General features: G+C 47.2%; 1 protein-coding gene across 1 annotated transcript in view; it reads left to right on the top strand.

Moving 5' to 3' along the window:
* Window positions 1–703: 703 nt before the first annotated feature.
* The window catches only part of LOC143785042 (uncharacterized), an 88,112-nt gene continuing 65,642 nt past the window's right edge, over window positions 704–23,173 (top strand). Inside the window, exons 1-2 of the mRNA XM_077273700.1 lie at window positions 704–1,104; window positions 13,610–13,733. Of these exons, the coding sequence (XP_077129815.1) occupies window positions 789–1,104; window positions 13,610–13,733 (440 nt within the window). The 5' untranslated portion in view covers window positions 704–788. The remainder of the gene's footprint in view (window positions 1,105–13,609; window positions 13,734–23,173) is intronic.

The raw sequence follows: 23,173 nt of genomic DNA, 5'->3' as shown, positions 1-23,173 counted from the left end.
GGTGGGAAGGATCAGTCCCGCCCAGCTCTTCCAGTCATTCCTAGAACCCGGACCCAAGACCCAGTGCCATTAAAAGCAACTCTCAGCACTTTATGTGCTGGAGCCTGCTAATTAGAGTGTCACATCATTGAGGCTAGGCACCTTGGTGACACATTGTCCATCCTAGGTCTTGCGAGCTGCTTTCTTACAAAGCATAACCTGAAGCTGTCAGCCATTATACTTTTATGCCTTGGTCATCTTTTGTACCCAATGTTATTACCCATTCTGCTTGGTCTTTGGGCATTCTCAATGACAACAAACTTCCCATTCTTTAGTGGAAGGTTAGTAACATGCAATGCTCCAGCTGTTGTGACGCCACACCAGAAGAGAAGGTCTAACAGGAAAGAAATCCTGGATTCAAATTGAATGATCTTTAATATTCTCTGAGTCTCGAGAGTGCAGAAACTGTAGGGTATAAAAGAAAAAAAACAAAATCCTCTCACTAAAGTTCTTAAGAACGATTCCTTGCTAAAGCCATTTCGCTTTCGCACCTCTATATTATATACTGTGCAGGAAGTTATTGTATAAGGAAGTAGAAACATATTCCATTCAGAATTCAAACATTGACCTCTGTATTAAAATCCACTTGAAAGACCAATCTTAGGAAAAAAGTAAAGACCTAAAGTAGGAGCAGATAAGATCTTAAGCAACTTTCACATAGAAGAAGCTGTAAATAGAAGACTTTGGCCTAACGTCTTGGTGGTTTATTCTGAGTGCAGAGCGTTGAAGGTGCAGACATCTCACCAGCCATGGACGATGAAGAACTGAGGAGGAAGATTAGAGATTTTACTTTTGACAAATGTGAAAGGGGCAACCAGGGTTTTCATAGAATCCTCCTCCAGGTGATTGGGTACAGCGGTCATGGGAAGTCGTCATTTATCAACACCGTGATGTGTGTCTGGTCCAACAGTGACTACAAAAATTGGTCAAATGCAGCAGATACAGATGAGGAAAACACGACGGAGAGGTTGACTTACCAGCTCACCAAGAACATTGTCCTGGTCGATAACAGGGGCTGCTCCAAAATGAACACATATGAAATTGGAGAGATCTTTGCCCAACTTGGTAAGTGTAAGAGCTAAACGGGCAGGTGCGAGGGAAGACCTGGCTTATTACTGATGTTTTCACGTTATCACTGTAATGATTATTGTTTTATAGTTTAATAATCAGGATTTCTGGCGCCATATTGTATATATCAAGAGTGGGAATGTATAGAGGTCATTAAATATTTCATTGCCCCTATTCAGCAACAGAGCCATCTAGATGTCCTTTGTCCTACAACCAATTATAAAGTCATAATGTTACTTATTAAAACAGAACACTTATTGTACTTATTGTAAATTAGAAAAAAAATGCAAAAAGAAAGGATCTAAATGATTACAAGTCCATATGTTATCTCAGCTATTGAATTCTGCTGTCCTGAGCACAGCCCGAGGTGTTAGGTAAATTTTAGGGTCTTTTCCCCATTTTCATTGTCAACACCATGTCTGTGTGCTGAAATGTGAGGGGTATCATACTTTAACTTACATGTATTTTTTTTCAGCTGACAAATGTATTAAGTTTATATTATGAAGGACTGGGGGCACGGCATAGACAGATTCATACTCCCCGACACAACTAAATGTAGGGGTGACAAAAGCTGGGTTTGGACCACTTGACTTCCAGCATTAAATGACCATCTATGGGTAAATATCTACTGATCGGCAGTCCTTTATAATCTTGTTCACACAGGTAGACCGCACTGAATGATGTGCACTGAATAATCTGTAATAGATCTTTCATTTTGCTCATTCATTCCCTACCTGATCTATCTAATCACAATAAATGAATTTACACTTTCTCCTGTCCCGGTAATCCACTGCCTCGGAGTAACCCTTGACTCTGCCCTGTCCTTTAAACCGCACATCAAAGCTCTTTCCACCTCCTGTCGCCTCCAGCTCAAAAATATTTCCAGAATCCATCCTTTCCTCAACTCTCACTCTACAAAAATGCTTGTGCATGCTCTCATCATCTCCAGCCTCGATTACTGCAGCATCCTCCTTTGTGGCCTCCTGCTAGCACTCTTGCTCCCCTCCAATCCGTCCTTAACTCTGCTGCCCGACTAATCTCTCTCCTCGCTACTCCTCTGCTTCCCCTCTTTGCAAATCCCTTCACTGGCTCCCAATTTCCCAGTATCCAGTTCAAATTACTAACACTGACCTACAAAGCCATCCATAACCTGTCTCCTCCATATATTTCCAAGCTAAACTCTCAAAATCTTCCCTACCATACTCTCCGGTCCTCCCAAGACCTCATTCTCTCCTCCTCTCTTATTTGCTCCTCACCCAATCGCCACCAAGACTTCTTCCAAATATCACCCATCCTCTGGAATTCTGTGCCTCTACACGTCCGATTATCCACCACATTTGGATCCTTCAAACAGAACCTGAAAACCCATCTCTTCAAGAAAGCTTATGTGATGCCCCAGGGTCCTGGTCGTCACAGTGGCATTGCTTTCCTCACGGGGAGAGTGATATCACACTTGGAAGCAAGGAAGGATATATTTCACCACAAAGCACACACCATTTTCACACTCCAGGCCAGAAGGGGGAGCTCTGAACCCGGATTAAGGGGAACTTCCCTATATATATATAGATTCTGGTCAGGAAGGAAAGGGAGTTGGTGAGAGAGACAGTTAGTGCCAGTCAGCAGACTGGGACAGTCTGAGGCAGAGAGATGTGTGAGGGGCCGTGCAGCCAGAGGTGCTGCAGCTCCAGGATAGAGATATAAAGAAAGAAATGAGTGTGCAGGAGGATAAAGCACAGGAGAGTGATACCATGGGAGCACAGCAGCGTTCAAGCTACCTCCCTGGCCAAGCGCAGATTCCGGTGGCCGGAAGACCGAGGCTGTGTCAGACTCCAGGAGGCACAGCAGAAACCGGCAGGACAGCTGGATTACACATCACATCATCATCATGTCCACCTAATACCCAGGAGGCACAGCGGCATATAGAGCCTGGGTCGTGATAGAGACCCTATAAAAAAGGCTCGAGCCACCTGTCATATGGGTTCGTGTACAAACCTTCACAGAGGACAGAGAGAACTGTGAGGACCTTGCCAGAAGCCATAGGCAGTAAGGGACTACAACATCAGCGCACTAGTAGGAAGGCTTCTAGCTCCAATTGATAAAGGGGACTCCCAACTTGCTTCCAAGCCGACCGGACCCTGCCTGTACCTGTGATCTGGTGCCCTGGACTGCAGCTGCCTGAAGCCTACAGTAAACCAGGTAAAGAGACTGCAAACCTGTGTCCTCTGTTTCTTATTGCACCATTCACCATCTCACCTACATACCGGGAGCCCTGGGGACATACTTCACTTGTGGGAAGTTATACCATCTAGTTGCCATACTATCACCCCAGAGGACCCCTTTAAGCAGCGTTGGTCTCTACTGACCGAATTCGACAGGTGGCGTCACGAGCAAACTTTATTCTCAAAATCCCTTTAAAGACCTTTCCCTTTACTTGGGCACCCAGGGACACGGACCTGGTCGCAGCCACCGTGACATTCCCTTTAAGTACCGAACCCGGTACCGAGTAACCCACGGCCCTGGCGGGCGACACACAACCTGTAATGACCACATGGCCACCTCAACACCATCGGAGCTAATGCAACCCCCTACCTAATGTCTCCTTCCCCATAATCCTGTAGAATGTAAGCCTGCAAGGGCAGAGTCCTCGCCCCTTTGTACATAATAAGTAAGTACACTATATACTAAGGGTCTGCGCTGTACATAATAAGTGAGTGCACTATATACTAAGGGACTGTGCTGTATATAATAATTGAGTACACTATATAATAATAATAATAATAATTTTATTTATATAGCGCCAACATATTCCGCAGCGCTTTACATTATGGAGGGGACTTGTACAGACAATAGACATTATAGCATAACAATAAACACATAGATCAAAACAGATACAAGAGCAGTGAGGGTCCTGCTGCTCGCAAGCTTACAATCCATGAGGAAAAAGGGGAGACACGAGAGGTGGATGGTAACAATTGCTTTCTTTGTTCGGACCAGTCATAGTGTAAGGCTCGGGTGTTCATGTAAAGCTGCATGAACCAGTTATCAGCCTAAGTATGTAACAGTACAGACACAGAGGGCTATTAACTGCATAAAGTGTATGAGAACATGATGCGAGGAACCTGATTATGTTTTTTTTTTTTTGAATGGGCCACACAGGGATAGTTAGGTTAATGCGTTGAGGCGGTAGGCCAGTCTGAACAAATGAGTTTTGAGGGCATGCTTAAAACTGTGGGGATTGGGGATTAATCGTATTAACCTAGGTAGTGCATTCCAAAGAATCGGCGCAGCACGTGTAAAGTCTTGGAGACGGGAGTGGGAGGTTCTGATTACTGAAGATGCTAACCTAAGGTCATTAGCGGAGCGGAGGGCACGGGTAGGGTGGTAGACTGAGACCAGAGAGGAGATGTAGGGTGGTGCTGAGCCATGGAGTGCTTTGTGGATGAGGGTAGTAGTTTTGTACTGGATTCTGGAGTGGATGGGTAGCCAGTGTAATGACTGGCACAAGGTAGAGGCATCGGTGTAACGGTTAGTGAGGAATATGATCCTGGCAGCAGCATTCAGGACAGATTGGAGCGGGGAGAGTTTGGTAAGAGGGAGGCCGATTAGTAGAGAGTTACAATAATCCAGACGAGAATGAATAAGTGAAACAGTAAGAGTTTTTGCAGAGTCGAAAGTAAGAAAAGGGCGAATTCTAGAAATGTTTTTGAGATGCAGATAAGAAGAGCGAGCCAGTGATCGGATGTGGGGGGTGAATGAAAGCTCGGAATCAAGGATGACCCCAAGGCAGCGGGCATGTTGCTTTGGAGTAATGGTGGAACCGCACACGGAGATGGCAATGTCAGGCAAAGGTAGGTTAGTAGAGGGAGAGAACACGAGGAGTTCAGTTTTTGACAGGTTCAGTTTCAGATAGAGGGAGGATATGATGTTAGAGACAGCGGTAAGGCAATCACTGGTGTTTTCTAAAAAGGTCGGCGCGATAACAGGAGCAGAAGTGTATAATTGGGTGTCATCAGCATAGAGATGGTACTGGAAACCAAATCTACTGATTGTTTGTCCAATAGGGGCAGTATACAAAGAGAAGAGGAGGTGGCCTAGGACTGATCCTTGAGGAACCCCAACAGTAAGGGGAAGGTGAGAGGAGGAGGAACCAGCAAAACATACAGAGAAGGATCGGTCAGAGAGATAGGAGGAGAACCAGGAGAGAACGGTGTCCTTGAGGCCGATGGAGCGGAGCATAGTGAGGAGGAGCTGATGATCCACAGTATCGAATGCTGCGGAGAGATCCAAGAGAATTAGCATGGAGTAATGACCGTTAGATTTAGCTGTTAGTAGGTCATTAGAGACTTTAGTGAGGGTAGTTTCAGTAGAGTGTAAAGAGCGGAAGCCAGATTGAAGAGGGTCGAGAAGAGAGTTATCTGAGAGATAGCGGGTAAGACAGGAGTGGACCAGGCGTTCGAGGAGTTTAGAGATGAAGGGAAGATTAGAGACAGGTCTATAATTAGCGGCACAATTTTGGTCAAGGGAGGGTTTTTTAAGTAATGGATGTATGATGGCATGCTTAAATGAGGAGGGAAAAATACCGGAAGTGAGGGAAAGGTTGAATATTTTTGTTAGGTGAGAGGTGACAGCCGGGGAAAGGGACTGGAGGAGATGTGACGGAATGGGCTCACTGGTGCAAGTGGTCGGGCGAGAAGATGCAAGGAGCCTGCTTACTTCTTCAGTAACTGGTTCAAAGTCAGAGAGTGAACTAGATGCAGTGGGGGAGGGAGGACAGTGCCTGGTATGAAGAGATTGGGAGATGATTTCCTGTCGAATGTGGTCAATTTTTTCTTTGAAGTAATTGGCCAGATCGTCAGCGCGGAGATCTGTGGTTGGGGCCTGCTCTCTTGGGTTGAGTAGGGACTGGAAAGTGTCAAAGAGACGTTTAGGGTTATTTGACAGTGAGGTGATGAGGGTGTTGAAATAGGTTTGTTTGGAGAGGTGAAGGGCAGAGTTGTATGTTTTTAGCAGGAACTTATAATGGATGAAATCTTCGGGTAGATTAGATTTTCTCCACAGACGTTCGGCGCACCTGGAGCACCGCTGCAGGAAACGTGTTTGCAGCGTGTGCCACGGTTGTCGCCGTCTGTGCCGAGTTGTTCTATGTATAGGAGGTGCCGCTTCATCCAGGGCACTTTGCAGGGTTTCATTGTAATGCTTCAGAGCAGAATCAGGACATGAGATGGAGAAGATTGGGGCCAATGAGGACTGCAAGTTCTTCATAAGTTTCTGGGTGTTAATGGCCTGTATGTTTCTATAAGTGTGGAAAGTGGGGGTGACCTGAGCGGGATGGCAGTTCTTGATAGAGAATGAAAGAAGGTTGTGGTCAGAGAGCGGGAGAGGGGAGTTTGTGAAATCATCGACTGAGCAAAGCCGGGAGAAGACCAAGTCTAGGGAGTTTCCATCTTCATGCTTTGGAGAGTTAGTATGCTGCAAGAGGCCGAAAGAGGAGGTTAGAGATAAAAGGTGAGAAGCAGATGGGGAGAGGAGAGAAGCAATGGGAATGTTGATAAGGGTGGGGGTGTCACAGGAGAGAAAGTGTGGAAGCCAGGTGGCAAAGTGATCCAGGAACTGATGAGAGCGGCCGGGAGGACGATACACCACCGCCACTCGCATGGAGAAGGGGACGTAGAGTCTGACAGCATGGACCTCAAAGGAAGGGAATACAAGTGAGGGTACTTGGGGGATAACTTGGAAGGTACATTTGGGTGAAAGGAGCAGACCAATGCCTCCACCTGCTCTGTTGTCTGATCTTGGGGTATGAGAAAACTGTAGTCCACCATATGAAAGAGCAGCAGCAGCGGTTGTGTCTGACTGCTGGATCCAGGTTTCAGTAAGAGCCAGGAGATTAAAAGATTTAGAAAGGGAAAAGTCATGAATGAAGGAGAGTTTATTACACACAGAGCGAGAATTCCAAAGGGCACAATTGAAAGAGACAGAAAGCATGCAGGGAATATTAATAAGGTTAGAGGGGTTTCTGGGTGTAGCAGTTGGGAGGTTTGACTGGCTATAACATGGGGGGCTGGGGTTGGGAGAGATGTCTCCAGCGACTAGGAGAAGGAGGATAGAAAGAGTGAGCAGATGGTTAAATGATTTGTGAGAGCGTCTCTTGTGTTGGATGGTGGGACTGAATGGATCAGCGCTGTTAAGCAATGTGAACAGAGCATGAGTGCTATACATAGGAGAGGCAAGGACAGAGGGGCCGATGTTATGATCTGGTGACCTTGGAGCCGCATGAGACTTTCTCAGGAGTAGGTGGAACCTATACTGACCGCAAACCCTAAACTGACACCGCAACTAGAAGTAGCCGTGGGGTGTACCTGACAATCCTAGACACCTCGACACAGCCGGAGGACTAAATACCCCTATAGATGGAAATGGGAATCCTATCTTGCCTCAGAGCAGAAACCCCAAAGGATAGGCAGCTCCCCACAAATATTGACTGTGAGTATTAGAGGAAAGACACAAGCAGGCAGAAAACAGGGTTTAGCAAAATAGGCCACTCTAGCTGAGTAGGAAAGGATAGGACAGAATGCTAAGCGGTCGGTATTAAAACCCTGAAAATATCCACAGCAGATAATACAAAAATTCCACCATCTAACTAAAGACATGGAATGTATATCTGCATCTCCTGAGAATCCAACTTGACTGGAAAAATCCTAACACAGTCTAAGCTGGACAAGAAAAAACAATGAATAGCACTGATCTGTAAAGCACACAGCATGTGTGCTGCAGAAACAAAAACCAGACACTTATCTTTGCTGATTTGGGAGCAGGGCAGGAGGAAACAGACTGTGATCCAAAACCTCCCAGAACAATGGACAACTGGCATGGACTAATGAATCCAGCAACCTTAAATACCCCAGTCAGCACTGCAATCAGCAGGGACACCTGTCCAGAATTGCAACCCAGGGACAACTGCATTACCACCAACAACCACCGGAGGGAACCCAAGAGCAGAATTCACAACAGTACCCCCCCCTTGAGGAGGGGTCACCGAACCCTCACCAGAGCCCCCAGGCCGATCAGGATGAGCCAGATGAAAGGCACGAACCAAATCAGCAGCATGGACATCAGAGGCAAAAACCCAAGAATTATCCTCCTGGCCATAACCCTTCCATTTGACAAGGTACTGAAGCCTCCGCCTCGAAAAGCGAGAATCCAAAATCTTCTCAACCACATACTCCAACTCCCCATCAACCAAAACAGGGGCCGGAGGATCAACAGAGGGAACAACGGGCACCACATATTTCCGCAATAAAGATCTATGGAAGACATTATGGATAGCAAAAGAAGCCGGAAGCGCCAATCGAAAAAACACCGGATTAATAATCTCAGAAATCCTATAAGGACCAATAAACCGAGGCTTAAACTTAGGAGAAGAAACCTTCATAGGAACATGACGGGAAGACAACCAAACCAGATCCCCAACCCGAAGCCGGGAACCAACACACCGACGACGGTTAGCAAAACGTTGAGCCTCCTCCTGAGACAACACCAAATTGTCCACCACATGAGCCCAAATCTGCTGCAACCTGTCAACCACAGAATCCACACCAGGAAAGTCAGAAGGCTCAACCTGCCCTGAAGAAAAACGAGGATGAAAACCAAAATTACAAAAGAGGGGCGAAAGCAAAGTAGCTGAACTAGCCCGATTATTAAGGGCAAACTCGGCCAATGGCAAGAAAGCCACCCAATCATCCTGATAAGCATCTCAAATAAGTCTCCAAGGTCTGATTAGTTCGCTTGGTTTGGCCATTTGTCTGAGGATGAAATGCGGAAGAAAAAGACAAATCAATGCCCAGCTTAGCACAAAAGGCCCGCCAAAACCTAGAAACAAACTGGGAACCTCTGTCGGACACAATATTCTCCGGAATACCATGCAAACGAACTACATGCTGAAAAAACAACGGAACCAAATCTGAAGAGGAAGGCAATTTAGGCAAAGGCACCAAATGAACCATCTTAGAGAACCGGTCACAAACCACCCAGATAACCGACATCCTCTGGGAAACCGGAAGGTCAGAAATAAAATCCATACAAATATGCGTCCAGGGCCTCTCAGGGACCGGCAATGGCAAAAGCAACCCACTAGCACGGGAACAACAAGGCTTGGCCCGCGCACACGTCCCACAGGACTGCACAAAAGAACGCACATCACGTGACAAAGAAGGCCACCAAAAGGACCTACCAACCAAATCTCTGGTACCAAAAATACCAGGATGGCCAGCCAACACAGAACAATGAACCTCAGAAATCACTCTACTAGTCCATCTGTCAGGAACAAACAGTTTCCCCACAGGACAGCAGTCAGGTTTGTCAGCCTGAAATTCCTGAAGAACCCATCGTAAATCAGGGGAAATGGCAGAGAGGACCACCCCTTCTTTCAGAATGCCAACCGGTTCAAGAACCTCAGGAGAATCAGGCAAAAAACTCCTAGAGAGGGCATCAGCCTTAACATTCTTAGAACCCGGAAGATACGAGACCACGAAATCAAAACGGGAAAAAAACAAGGACCATCGAGCCTGTCTAGGATTCAGCTGTCTGGCAGACTCGAGGTAAATCAGATTCTTATGATCGGTCAAGACCACAATACGGTGCTTAGCTCCCTCAAGCCAATGTCGCCACTCCTCAAATGCCCACTTCATAGCCAACAATTCCCGATTGCCGACATCATAATTGCATTCAGCAGGCGAAAACTTACGAGAAAAGAAGGCACATGGTTTCATCAAGGAACCAACAGGATCCCTCTGGGACAAAACGGCCCATGCGCCAATCTCAGAAGCGTCAACCTCAACCTGAAACGGAAGAGAAACATCCGGTTGACGCAACACAGGGGCAGAAGTAAATCGGCGTTTAAGCTCCTAAAAAGGCAGAGACAGCCGCAGAGGACCAATTCGCCACATCAGTGCTTTTCTTCGTCAAATCGGTCAAGGGGTTAACCACGCTGGAGAAGTTAGCAATGAAACGGCGATAAAAATTAGCAAAGCCCAAAAATTTCTGAAGGCTCTTCACAGATGTGGGTTGAATCCAATCATGAATGGCCTGAACCTTAACCGGATCCATCTCTATAGATGAGGGAGAAAAAATGAAGCCCAAAAAAGAAACCTTCTGCACTCCAAAGAGACACTTAGACCCCTTCACAAACAAGGCATTATCACGAAGGATCTGAAATACCATCCTGACCTGCTTCACATGAGACTCCCAATCATCGGAAGAAATCAAAATGTCATCCAAATATATAATCAAGAATTTATCAAGATAAGTCCGGAAGATATCATGCATGAAGGACTGAAAAACAGATGGAGCATTAGAGAGCCCGAATGGCATCACAAGGTATTCAAAATGGCCTTCGGGCGTATTAAACGCAGTTTTCCATTCATCACCCTGCTTAATAAGAACAAGATTATACGCCCCCCGAAGGTCAATTTTAGTAAACCAACTAGCCCCCTTAATCCTAGCAAACAAATCGGAAAGCAGAGGTAAAGGGTATTGAAACTTGACCGTGATCTTATTCAAGAGGCGATAATCAATACAGGGTCTCAAGGAGCCATCCTTCTTAGCAACAAAAAAAAATCCCGCTCCCAACGGTGAAGAAGATGGTCGAATATGCCCTTTCTCCAAAGACTCCTTAACATAACTACGCATAGCGGTATGTTCAGGCACAGACAGGTTGAAAAGTCGGCCCTTAGAAAACTTACAGCCTGGAATCAAGTCAATAGCACAATCACAGTCCCTATGCGGTGGAAGGGAACTGGACTTGGGCTCATTGAATACATCCTGAAAATCCGACAAAAACTCTGGAATTTCAGAAGAGGAAGAAGAGGAGATTGACATCAAAGGAACGTCATTATGAACCCCCTGACAACCCCAACTAGTCACAGACATAGACTTCCAATCCAACACAGGATTATGTACCTGCAACCACGGAAAACCCAGCACGATAGCATCATGCAAATTATGCAACACCAGAAATCGACACTCTTCCTGATGGGCTGGCGCCATGCACATAGTCACCTGTGTCCAAAACTGGGGTTTATTTTTAGCCAAAGGTGTAGCATCAATGCCCCTTAAAGGAATAGGGTTCTTCAAAGACTGCAAGGGAAAACCACAACACCTGGCAAACTCAAAGTCCATTAAGTTCAAGGCGGCGCCTGAATCCACAAACGCCATGACAGAAAATGATGACAATGAGCAGATCAAGGACACAGATAATAGAAATTTAGGTTATACAGTACTGATGGTAAATGAACTAGCGATCTTCTTTGTACGCTTAGGACAGACTGAAATGACATGAGAAGCATCGCCACAATAAAAACACAACCTATTCTGACGTCTGAATTCTTGTTGTTCCGTTCTAGACAGAATCCTATCACATTGCATTGGCTCAGGCATCTGCTCTGAGGACAACGCCACAGCGCGCACAGTTCTGCGTTCACGCAAACGCCGATCAATCTGAATGGCCAGAGACATAGAATCACTAAGACCGAAAGGCGTGGGAAACCCCACCATAACATCTTTAACGGATTCAGAAAGACCCTTTCTGAAAATTGCCGCCAAAGCATCATCATTCCATTTAGTCAACACAGACCATTTTCTAAATTTCTGACAATACAATTCTGCCCCTTCTTGACCCTGAGACAGGGCCAACAAGGTCTTCTCTGCTTGATCCACAGAGTTTGGTTCATCATATAATAATCCCAAAGCGTGAAAAAAGGCATCTACATTAGGCAAAGCCAGATTCCCAGACTCCAGGGAAAATGCCCAATCCTGAGGATCACCACGCAGCAGGGAGATGACAATTTTAACCTGCTGAATGGAATCACCAGAGGATCGAGGTCTCAGAGCAAAAAACAGTTTACAGTTGTTTTTAAAACTCAAAAATTTGGACCTGTCACCAAAAAACAAATCAGGAATAGGAATCTTAGGCTCTAAAACCGGAGTCTGAACAATATAATCAGAAATACCCTGTACCCTAGCAGCAAGCTGGTCTACACGAGAAGCTAATCCCTGAATATCCATGCTAGCACCAGACTCCTCAGCCACCCAGAGAAAAGAGGGAAGAAAATACAAAACAGGCTACAGAAAAAAAAATGGCTCAACACCTTTCTTCCCTTCTTCTGAGATGCATTTAACTCATTGTGGGCCAGTTGTACTGTTATGATCCGGTGACCTTGGAGCAGCATGAGACTTTCTCAGGAGTAGGTGGAACCTATACTGACCGCAAACCCTAAACTGACACCGCAACTAGAAGTAGCCGTGGGGTGTACCTAACATGGCCTAGACACCTCGACACAGCCAGAGGACTAAATACCCCTAAAGATGGAAATGGGAAATCCTATCTTGCCTCAGAGCAGAACCCCAAAGGATAGGCAGCCCTCCACAAATATTGACTGTGAGTATTAGAGGAAAGACACAAGCAGGCAGAAAACAGGGTTCAGCAAAAGAGGCCACTCTAGCTAAATAGGAAAGGATAGGACAGAATACTAAGCGGTCAGTATTAAAACCCTGAAAATATCCACAGCAGATAATACAAAAATTCCAACGTCTAACTAAAGATATGGAATGTATATCTGCATCTCCTGAGAATCCAACTTGACTGGAAAAATCCTAACACAGTATAAGCTGGACAAGAGAAAAAAATACAATGAATAGCGCTGATCTGTAAAGCACACAGATGTGTGCTGCAGAAACAAAACCAGAACTTATCTTTGCTGATTTGGCAGCAGGGCAGGAGGAACCAAACTGAGATCCATAACTTCCCAGAACAATGGACAACTAGCATGGACTAATGAATCCAGCAACCTTAAATACCCCAGTCAGTACTGCAATCAGCAGGGACACCTGTCCAGGATTGCAGCCCAGGGACAACTGCACTACCACCAACAACCACCGGAGGGAACCCAAGAGTAGAATTCACAACAGCTAGTGTCATTATACTCAGCATGACATGGGGGTTCATTTAAGTATAAACACGACGTGGATACATGACCTGCTTACAGAGAAATCTGTTCCATGCATTTTGTTGGGTTTTGATCCTAGCGATTTCAGTGAGTTATAGATCTCTTGATGGACATTGTGTAACAATGTGTAACTTTTATAGCTCTATCCCTAATTGAGGTCAAGTTATGCTCTACTATTAAGTTTTTAAATTAACAAAAGAGCACATGTTACCACAGCTGCCTTAAGCCAGCTTAAGGCCATAAACTACTCAGTGAGGGCTGCTACACCCTGGTATCAAGTTGCACAGAGTGTGTAGTGAGAAGAGTTTCCTATGCAGTGTAAAGGGGGGTGTCAGAAAGCCCACAGCATGTGTCTGGAAAGCCACAGAACATCCTAGAAGTAAACTCAGAATATGGCATATTTACATTATCGTGATGATGATGATGATGAATTAAATTCCTTCTGATTGTATCATTTATAGTTGTTATCACCTATTTGATGCCTAAATGTAACTTTTCAGCAAATTTGTTGCCTCTGGACAAGTCGGTGGATTGGACCAAAGGATTTGGGTTGGTGGACAGGATTGTGGAAGCCGAACCCCATGTGAAAGCTTCTGATTTCACTATTCCTATATTCGTGTACAGGTAGGAGATCTTCTCGCCAGTATCTCATCCCAATCCCAGAAATAAGACATTTCTTGCATATACACTACAGTTCAAAAGTTTAGGGTCACTTAGAAATGTCTTTATTTTTTTTTAAAGAAAAGCACAGTTTTTCCAATGAAGCTAACATTAAATGATTCAGAAATACACTCTATACATTGTTAATGTGGCAAATGGCTATTCTAGCTGCAGACGCCTGATTTATAATGCAATATCTTCATAGGTATATAGAGGCCCATTTCCAACAACCATCACTCCAGTGTTCTTATGGTACTTTGTGTTTGCTGTGTGAGAAGGCTAATGGATGGTTAGAATACCCTTGAAAACTCTGCAAGTATGTTAGCACAGTTGAATACAGTTTGGCTGATTAGAGAACCTATAAACCTGACCTTCCTCTGAGTGAGTTAGTTGAGAATCTGGAGCATTACATGTGTTGATTCCATTAAACTCTCAAAATGGCAATAAAAAAAAGAACTTTCATGTGAAACTTGACAGTCTATTCTTGTTCTTAGAAATGAAGGCTATTCCATGCGAAAAATTACCAATAAACTGAAGATTCCCTTCAACGGTGTGTACTACTCCCTTCAGAGCAGAGCAGAGCAGAGCTCTAACCAGGGTAGAAAGAGAAGTGGGAGCAACAAGACAAGTACATTAGAGTCTGTAGTGTGAGAAATCAATGTCTCACAGGTCCTCAACTGGCAGCGTCATTAAATAGTACAAGCAAAACGCCAGTGTCAACGTCTACAGTGAAGAGGCGACTCCGGGATGCTGGCCTTCAGGGCAGAGTGGCAAAGAAAAAGCCATATCTGAGACTGGCTAATAAAAGGAAAATATTAATATGGGCAAAAGAACACAGACATTGGACAGAAGAAGATTGGAAAAAAGTGTTATGGACAGACGAATCCAAGTTTGAGGTGTTTGGATCACACAGAAGAACATTTGTGAGACACAGAACAACTGAAAAGATGCTGGAAGAGTGTGATGCCATCTGTCAAGCATGGTGGAGGTAATGTGTTGGTCTGGGGCTGCTTTGGTGCTGGTAAAGTGGGAGATTTGTACGAGGTAAAAGGGATATTGAATAAGGAAGGCTATCACTCTATTTGGCAAAGCATTCCATACCCTGTGGACAGCGCTTGATTGGAGCCAATTTCATTCTACAAGAGGACAATGACCCAAAGCCACCTCCAAATTATACAGGAACTATTTAGAGAAGAAGCCGGCAGCTGGTATTCTATCTGTAATGGAGCGGCCAGCGCAGTCACCAGATCTCAGCCCCATTGAGCTGTTGTGGGAGCAGCTTGACCGTATGGTGCAAAAAGTGTCCATGAAGCCAAACCAACTTGTGGAGGGGCTTCTGGAAGCATGGGGTGAAATGTCTCCAGATGACCTCCGCAAATTAACTGCTAGAATGCCAAAGGTCTGCAATGCTGTAATTGCTGCAAAGGGAGAATTCTTTGACGAAAGCAAAGCTGGAAGGAGAAATAATTATTTCAAATAATAATCTTTTTTTCGAATCTTGTCAATGTCTGGACTAGATTATCAATTCATTGGATTAATAAAAGTATGAGTTATCGTGGAAAACACAAAATTGTCTGGGTGACCCTAAACTTTTGAACGGTAGTGTATATTCAGAAGCTGCTACATGTATCAGTTTAGAAAGCCAGTAGCAAAATCTGTACCAGAGCCAGCAGCGTCCCGTGTGTACAGGGGTTAATGTATGAGGCGCTGAGACTTGTGGGCTCCCTGAGGTACAAGAACTAGAGGTGAGCAGGACGATCTCCGGAGGATCAAGTACCTATTGAATTTCCTGAAATTCGTGGTTCTACGCCAAATTAAATCACTTTTAAGATTTCATTTGAAGTTCACAAAAAAATAAATTCTTGCCCCGAAACGTGACACTGCTGCTGAAGAATTAGAAATCTGAAGCTCCACCATAATGGACTACAACTATGACACCTTACAGATTACTATAACTTGTGCAGTGGTGGTTAGTACCTGGACTACCAGAGATCAGCGCTTCCCCATACTGCAAATTCATATTTCATCTTCAGAGTCACCAGGGATTTCTCTCTCTTATGGTCAGTGGGGTCCTCTCTCTCCTGTAGAGTGTAAGTGCAGCGCCCCAGAGTCCTGGTCGTTGCAGTACTGTGGATCCGCCACTATGGGGAGCCATGGTGCGTTCGATGGCACTGAAGGAGTTCATCTGACCAGGTATCACAGACACCAATATGTTTCACAGCAGGGCCTCCGGGGGGAGCTAAGGGTTCTATTCATTAGGCCACTCCCCACCATAGTGGGTAAACTGGGGGTCAGGCAGGAAGTTAGAAGAGAAAGCTGACTGGATTGAACGAAGCAACACCTTGTGGCAGAGGGTGTTGTGGAGGAAGAGACAGTAGGGTCTCTGTCAGGGGTGGGATCTTGACAGAGGCTTGGCATTAGAAAGAACGTAACGGGACCGTGCCTGCTCAGCATAGCGGCGGTGCCCAAGAAAGGACTAGAAGCGAGATAGATTGTGCTGAGTGAGAAACGAGATCAAGCAAAAAGGAGAATACCAGTAGGGGTCATGCTGTAGGACCGGAGCAACATCCTACTGAGGCGCATTACCGGTGGCCGGAACGCCGAGGGAGTGGAATAGCATACAGCTTCAAGCCATACTCCAAACAGCGGCAGGGCAGTCAGTTTAAGGCGGGCTGTCTACCACATATCACCTATGAAGTCTTGGGGGGCAATTGCAGGAGAGGGGCGTCTCTAGGGTCCCGGAAGAACTCCAGGCCTACCTGACAAACGGGTGCCGTTCCAACCTGAATAACAGGGAGGGATGGAATACGAGAAGAACATCAGTGAATCGAGTTGTGAGGGAACTTAAGAAACAGACACAACAGTTGTGGGGTACTTTCCGTGAGCACAGCAGGGAAGGACTACAACACATAGCGCTAAGAAGGAGGGCACTGATTTCCACCTGTGAGGAGAACTCTGGAAGTGCCATCGGACCGACCGGACTTGCGCAGCCTGGTGAACCGTATTCTGGACTGCGGACTGAGAGATCTCCAGTAAAGAGGTAAAGAGACTGCAACCTGGTGTCCTCGTTATTTACCGTGACCTGCACCCCACAACTGCACCGCTACACCACCGTTACTGCACCATCATCATCACTTATTCTACCGGACGTCCCCCACTGACAGACAGGGCCACGGACCGGGTCTAGCCACCGTGACAACCCCAGGACTGAGACCCAGAGGCCCGGCTCCGGGTACCCCTAGGCCCTGCGGCGGTGTGGGGGCGCTCCAACTTGGCGTCACGAACAGGATCTACTTAAGCCTGAAGAATCAGGTCATGTGTGCCTTGGAACTGTGATTTGTTGTGCTTGAACTGTACTTTATTGCAAAGACTGTGTGCTGCGCCAGTTGCCGCCAAAATCCGCCGCCATTGCAGCGCTGAGGAGAGCGCAGGAGAAGAAGAGGGGCGTGAGGTGGGCGTAGACAAGCTGGAGAGCGCGAACCACAATGGCCGCCCAGTCTAAGTATTTCTGCACGGTGAGGACTTGTCCGTCAGCAGCAGAGATCCGCCTCCTAATCCTTAATGGGGGGCGGAGGCAGAGGAAACGAAACCGCTCACGAAGGAGAGAGCGGGAAAAAGACCAGGAAGTGACCCACGTGGAGGACGCTATGGCCAGCAACTCCGGACCCGACAGTGGGGTTGAAGTGGAAGTCTCCCCCGACTACCCGGATGAGCCCAGCCACCCATCCTCCATGGATAACACCAGATTCCTGAGAGCCGAGATGGAGGACTTATATAACCAGCTCCTCCAACTGAATGTGGGAGTCCAGGCTCCGCACCCGGTAGTGCCGGCAGAGGGTTCCCGGACATCGGAGTTCTCACCGGAAGAACCAGCGGGACCTGTTGTGGGAAGTGAACTCGTACCAGTTGGTGAGTCCGCCGATCCTGCCCCGCCAGCCGAGGGTGTGTTAGTGGGTCCCGTAGCGGCACCACCTCTCCCGGGAACCCATAAACTCCAGCGCCTGCTACCATGGGAGGACGCCACGGGCATGGAACACCGTATGCGAGCCCCAATCACCCCTACTCCCTTGCTGTGTGAGGTCCACGCGGAGCGCACGGTGTGCCGCTGGGTGAACCCCGGATCCGATCTTATGGGGTTCCCCGGGGTGGAGACCCAGAAGGGGGAGATGGTACAGGCTCTAAGTTGGGAGGAGTACCGAATCCAGCTAGAACAACGGTGGCGAGAGGAGGAGAAAATACATCAGGCTGGGCGGGAGGCCCACCATCAAAAGTATTTGGCGGTCAAGGACCGGGCCCGTAAGGACCCCACCACTCACCAGGCCCCGCGTAGGCAGGGCATCGTCACCACCTTTAAACTCCGAGGAGGCTGGGGCTTCATTAAAGAACCGGGGCTATATGCGGAGGTCTTTGTTAACCGACGGGATGTCGAGTCGCACCTTAGGGAGGGCCACCCCGATCGGGACCTCTACCCGGGGGACAGCGTTACTTACACCCGGCATTTTGGGGAAAAGGGGTGGTTCGCTCTGAACGTCTACAAGAAAGAGAAACCAGCCCCTGTAGCCAAGGTGTCACCGTGTGACCGATCTGTAACCACCCTGGTCGCCCCCACCCGTCTGATCACAGAACCTGCGATCTGCCGCCTGACCACCGCAACCACCGTAGTGGCCAAGGAGGTGCCTTCTCAAGTAACCGATGTTCCTGATGTACCAGCGCAGAAAGAAGTGGGAACGCAGACCCTTATCACCGCACACGATCTGGTTGTGCAACAGACCCGCACCCATGGGGTGTACCTGGCCGCGGGAGTGAACCTGGAGCCTGAACTGCCTGTATTGCAGGGGTTCACCCGCCAGGTGGCGCCTCGTGGGGGATTCTGAAATTGAATGCTTCAAAAATGTAAATAGTTTTCCCGTTAACTGTTTGTGAACTGTTTGCTGCTAAACCCGCTCAGGGTTAACTCTTTATGGATCCCTTAGTTGACCCGGGATCCCTATTGTTTGCTTTTCCTACCAGTTTTGCACAAGTTTTACAAACTGAGAAATCATGAACAGTGCATGATCCAAACTTTCTTGTAAATAGTTTGCACCTTCTTAAAGGCGCTTTCTACTGGTTTTACTCAAAGACTCTTTGCGAAGATACCGTTCTGGAACCTTTGCTGAGCAAAGACTGGTAGGCTGAGAAGACGAGCTACCTCAGAAAGACTTGATCCCCTCTTAAAGGGGATGTTTGACCTGAACTTGAAAAGTGATACTGTTTTAGAACAGTAATATGATGATGCTCTGGAAGAAATGTAACTGTTTTTGCATAAAGAAAAGTTATGTGTGTTTAATCTGTTTGAAATGTGAAACCTAGATAATGTTCTTTAAAAAGAAAGATGCAGAGAGCCTGTAGGGGAGGAATTAGAGTCCTGCATAGTTGAAAGAAAGGAAGTAATAACGAAGGTGAGGATAGAAGGTAAACCCTGAGTCCCCATAGAAAGTTAATAATGTGTTACTAAGGACAGAAAGTGAACCCGTAGGGGTTAGTGAGTGAGTCCTTATAGGAGCCAAGTAGAGCCGGCTCAGTGTTCTCAAACTGAAAGAAAAGTTATGTTCTATACTGTGTATAGTAGTTGAAAAGGCAGTAGGCCCTGGCTGAACGGGGCGATCCTGTAATAGAAAGGAGAGGCAGTAGGTCTGGTGCCGTTAGGACAGGCGGTCCTGCAGATTCCAAAGAAGGCGAATGCAAAGTTAAAATACCTTATAATGTGATTATAGGAAGGTCTTTAGCGGATTAAGAGTGTATATCCTTAAAGGCAAAGTTAAATTATTGGTCAATAATGTTTGTACCTAGTAGAATACCCGGTTGGGTAATGAGAGCTAATTGTAGCCTGTTGCTATGATATTTAATTATGTTTGTAACGTTAAAGTGTCCTCACCTCCCATAAAGGGAAGCCTGTTCAAGTATACTTATTGTTTTGCACTCAACGAAAATTGTATGTCTTTTTGCTAACCTGTATTGTTGTTTTCTTCCCAGTCCCGGAGTACTGTGTTTAACCAGGGGGGAGTGCAGCGCCCCAGAGTCCTGGTCGTTGCAGTACTGTGGATCCGCCACTATGGGGAGCCATGGTGCGTTCGATGGCACTGAAGGAGTTCATCTGACCAGGTATCACAGACACCAATATGTTTCACAGCAGGGCCTCCGGGGGGAGCTAAGGGTTCTATTCATTAGGCCACTCCCCACCATAGTGGGTAAACTGGGGGTCAGGCAGGAAGTTAGAAGAGAAAGCTGACTGGATTGAACGAAGCAACACCTAGTGAGAGAGGGTGTTGTGGAGGAAGAGACAGTAGGGTCTCTGTCAGGGGTGGGATCCTGACAGAGGCTTGGCATTAGAAAGAACGTAACGGGACCGTGCCTGCTCAGCATAGCGGCGGTGCCCAAGAAAGGACTAGAAGCGAGATAGATTGTGCTGAGTGAGAAACGAGATCAAGCAAAAAGGAGAATACCAGTAGGGGTCATGCTGTAGGACCGGAGCAACATCCTACTGAGGCGCATTACCGGTGGCCGGAACGCCGAGGGAGTGGAATAGCATACAGCTTCAAGCCATACTCCAAACAGCGGCAGGGTAGTCAGTTTAAGGCGGGCTGTCTACCACATATCACCTATGAAGTCTTGGGGGGCAATTGCGGGAGAGGGGCGTCTCTAGGGTCCCGGAAGAACTCCAGGCCTACCTGACAAACGGGTGCCGTTCCAACCTGAATAACAGGGAGGGATGGAATACGAGAAGAACATCAGTGAATCGAGTTGTGAGGGAACTTAAGAAACAGACACAACAGTTGTGGGGTACTTTCCGTGAGCACAGCAGGGAAGGACTACAACACATAGCGCTAAGAAGGAGGGCACTGATTTCCACCTGTGAGGAGAACTCTGGAAGTGCCATCGGACCGACCGGACTTGCGCAGCCTGGTGAACCGTATTCTGGACTGCGGACTGAGAGATCTCCAGTAAAGAGGTAAAGAGACTGCAACCTGGTGTCCTCGTTATTTACCGCGACCTGCACCCCACAACTGCACCGCTACACCACCGTTACTGCACCATCATCATCACTTATTCTACCGGACGTCCCCCACTGACAGACAGGGCCACGGACCGGGTCTAGCCACCGTGACAACCCCAGGACTGAGACCCAGAGGCCCGGCTCCGGGTACCCCTAGGCCCTGCGGCGGTGTGGGGGCGCTCCATAAGCTCTTATGGTCAGTGGGGTCCTCTCTCTCCTGTAGAGTGTAAGCTCTTATGGTCAGTGGGGTCCTCTCTCTCCTGTAGAGTGTAAGCTCTTATGGTCAGTGGGGTCCTCTCTCTCCTGTAGAGTGTAAGCTCTTATGATCAGTGGGGTCCTCTCTCTCCTGTAGAGTATAAGCTCTTATGGTCAGTGGGGTCCTCTCTCTCCTGTAGAGTGTAAGCTCTTATGGTCAGTGGGGTCCTCTCTCTCCTGTAGAGTGTAAGCTCTTATGGTCAGTGGGGTCCTCTCTCTCCTGTAGAGTGTAAGCTCTTATGATCAGTGGGATCCTCTCTCTCCTGTAGAGTGTAAGCTCTTATGGTCAGTGGAGTCCTCTCTCTCCTGTAGAGTGTAAGCTCTTATGGTCAGTGGGGTCTTCTCTCTCTCCTGTAGAGTGTAAGCTCTTATGGTCAGTGGGGTCCTCTCTCTCCTGTAGAGTATAAGCTCTTATGGTCAGTGATGTCCTCTCTCTCCTGTAGAGTGTAAGCTCTTATGGTCAGTGGGGTCCTCTCTCACCTGTAGAGTGTAAGCTCTTATGGTCAGTGGGGTCCTCACTCTCCTGTAGAGTGTAAGCTCTTATGGTCAGTGGGGTCCTCTCTCTCCTGTAGAGTGTAAGCTCTTATGGTCAGTAGGGTCTTCTCTCTCCTGTAGAGTGTAAGCTCTTATGGTCAGTGGGGTCCTCTCTCCTGTAGAGTGTAAGCTCTTATGGTCAGTGGGGTCCTCTCTCTCCAGTAGAGTGTAAGCTCTTATGGTCAGTGAGGTCCTCTCTCTCCTGTAGAGTGTAAGCTCTTATGGTCAGTGGGGTCCTCTCTCTCCTGTAGAGTGTAAGCTCTTATGGTCAGTGGGGTCCTCTCTCTCCTGTAGAGTGTAAGCTCTTATGATCAGTGGGATCCTCTCTCTCCTGTAGAGTGTAAGCTCTTATGGTCAGTGGGGTCCTCTCTCTCCTGTAGAGTGTAAGCTCTTATGGTCAGTGGAGTCCTCTCTCTCCTGTAGAGTGTAAGCTCTTATGGTCAGTGGGGTCTTCTCTCTCTCCTGTAGAGTGTAAGCTCTTATGGTCAGTGGGGTCCTCTCTCTCCTGTAGAGTATAAGCTCTTATGGTCAGTGATGTCCTCTCTCTCCTGTAGAGTGTAAGCTCTTATGGTCAGTGGGGTCCTCTCTCACCTGTAGAGTGTAAGCTCTTATGGTCAGTGGGGTCCTCACTCTCCTGTAGAGTGTAAGCTCTTATGGTCAGTGGGGTCCTCTCTCTCCTGTAGAGTGTAAGCTCTTATGGTCAGTAGGGTCTTCTCTCTCCTGTAGAGTGTAAGCTCTTATGGTCAGTGAGGTCCTCTCTCTCCTGTACAGTGTAAGCTCTTATGGTCAGTGGGGTCCTCTCTCTCCTGTAGAGTGTAAGCTCTTATGGTCAGCGGAGTCCTCTCTCTCCTGTAGAGTGTAAGCTCTTATGGTCAGTGGGGTCCTCTCTCTCCTGTAGAGTGTAAGCTCTTATGGTCAGTGGGGTCCTCTCTCCTGTAGAGTGTAAGCTCTTATGGTCAGTGGGGTCCTCTCTCCTGTAGAGTGTAAGCTCTTATGGTCAGTGGGGTCCTCTCTCTCCTGTAGAGTGTAAGCTCTTATGGTCAGTGAGGTCCTCTCTCTCCTGTAGAGTGTAAGCTCTTATGGTCAGTGGGGTCCTCTCTCACCTGTAGAGTGTAAGCTCTTATGGTCAGTGGGGTTCTCTCTCTCCTGTAGAGTGTAAGCTCTTATGGTCAGTGATGTCCTCTCTGTCCTGTAGAGTGTAAGCTCTTATGATCAGTGGGGTCCTCTCTCTCCTGTAGAGTGTAAGCTGTTATGGTCAGTGGGGTTCTCTCTCTCCTGTAGAGTCTAAGCTCTTATGATCAGTGGGGTCCTCTCTCTCCTGTAGAGTGTAAGCTCTTATGGTCAGTGGGGTCCTCTCTCTCCTGTAGAGTCTAAGCTCTTATGATCAGTGGGGTCCTCTCTCCTGTAGAGTGTAAGCTGTTATGGTCAGTGGGGTCCTCTCTCTCCTGTAGAGTGTAAGCTCTTATGGTCAGTGGGGTTCTCTCTCTCCTGTAGAGTGTAAGCTCTTATGGTCAGTGATGTCCTCTCTGTCCTGTAGAGTGTAAGCTCTTATGATCAGTGGGGTCCTCTCTCTCCTGTAGAG

Source organism: Ranitomeya variabilis, chromosome 7, assembly GCF_051348905.1.
Source record: "Ranitomeya variabilis isolate aRanVar5 chromosome 7, aRanVar5.hap1, whole genome shotgun sequence".
Classification (NCBI taxonomy): Eukaryota; Metazoa; Chordata; class Amphibia; order Anura; family Dendrobatidae; genus Ranitomeya; species Ranitomeya variabilis.
This window is presented reverse-complemented; position numbering and strand designations above follow the sequence as displayed.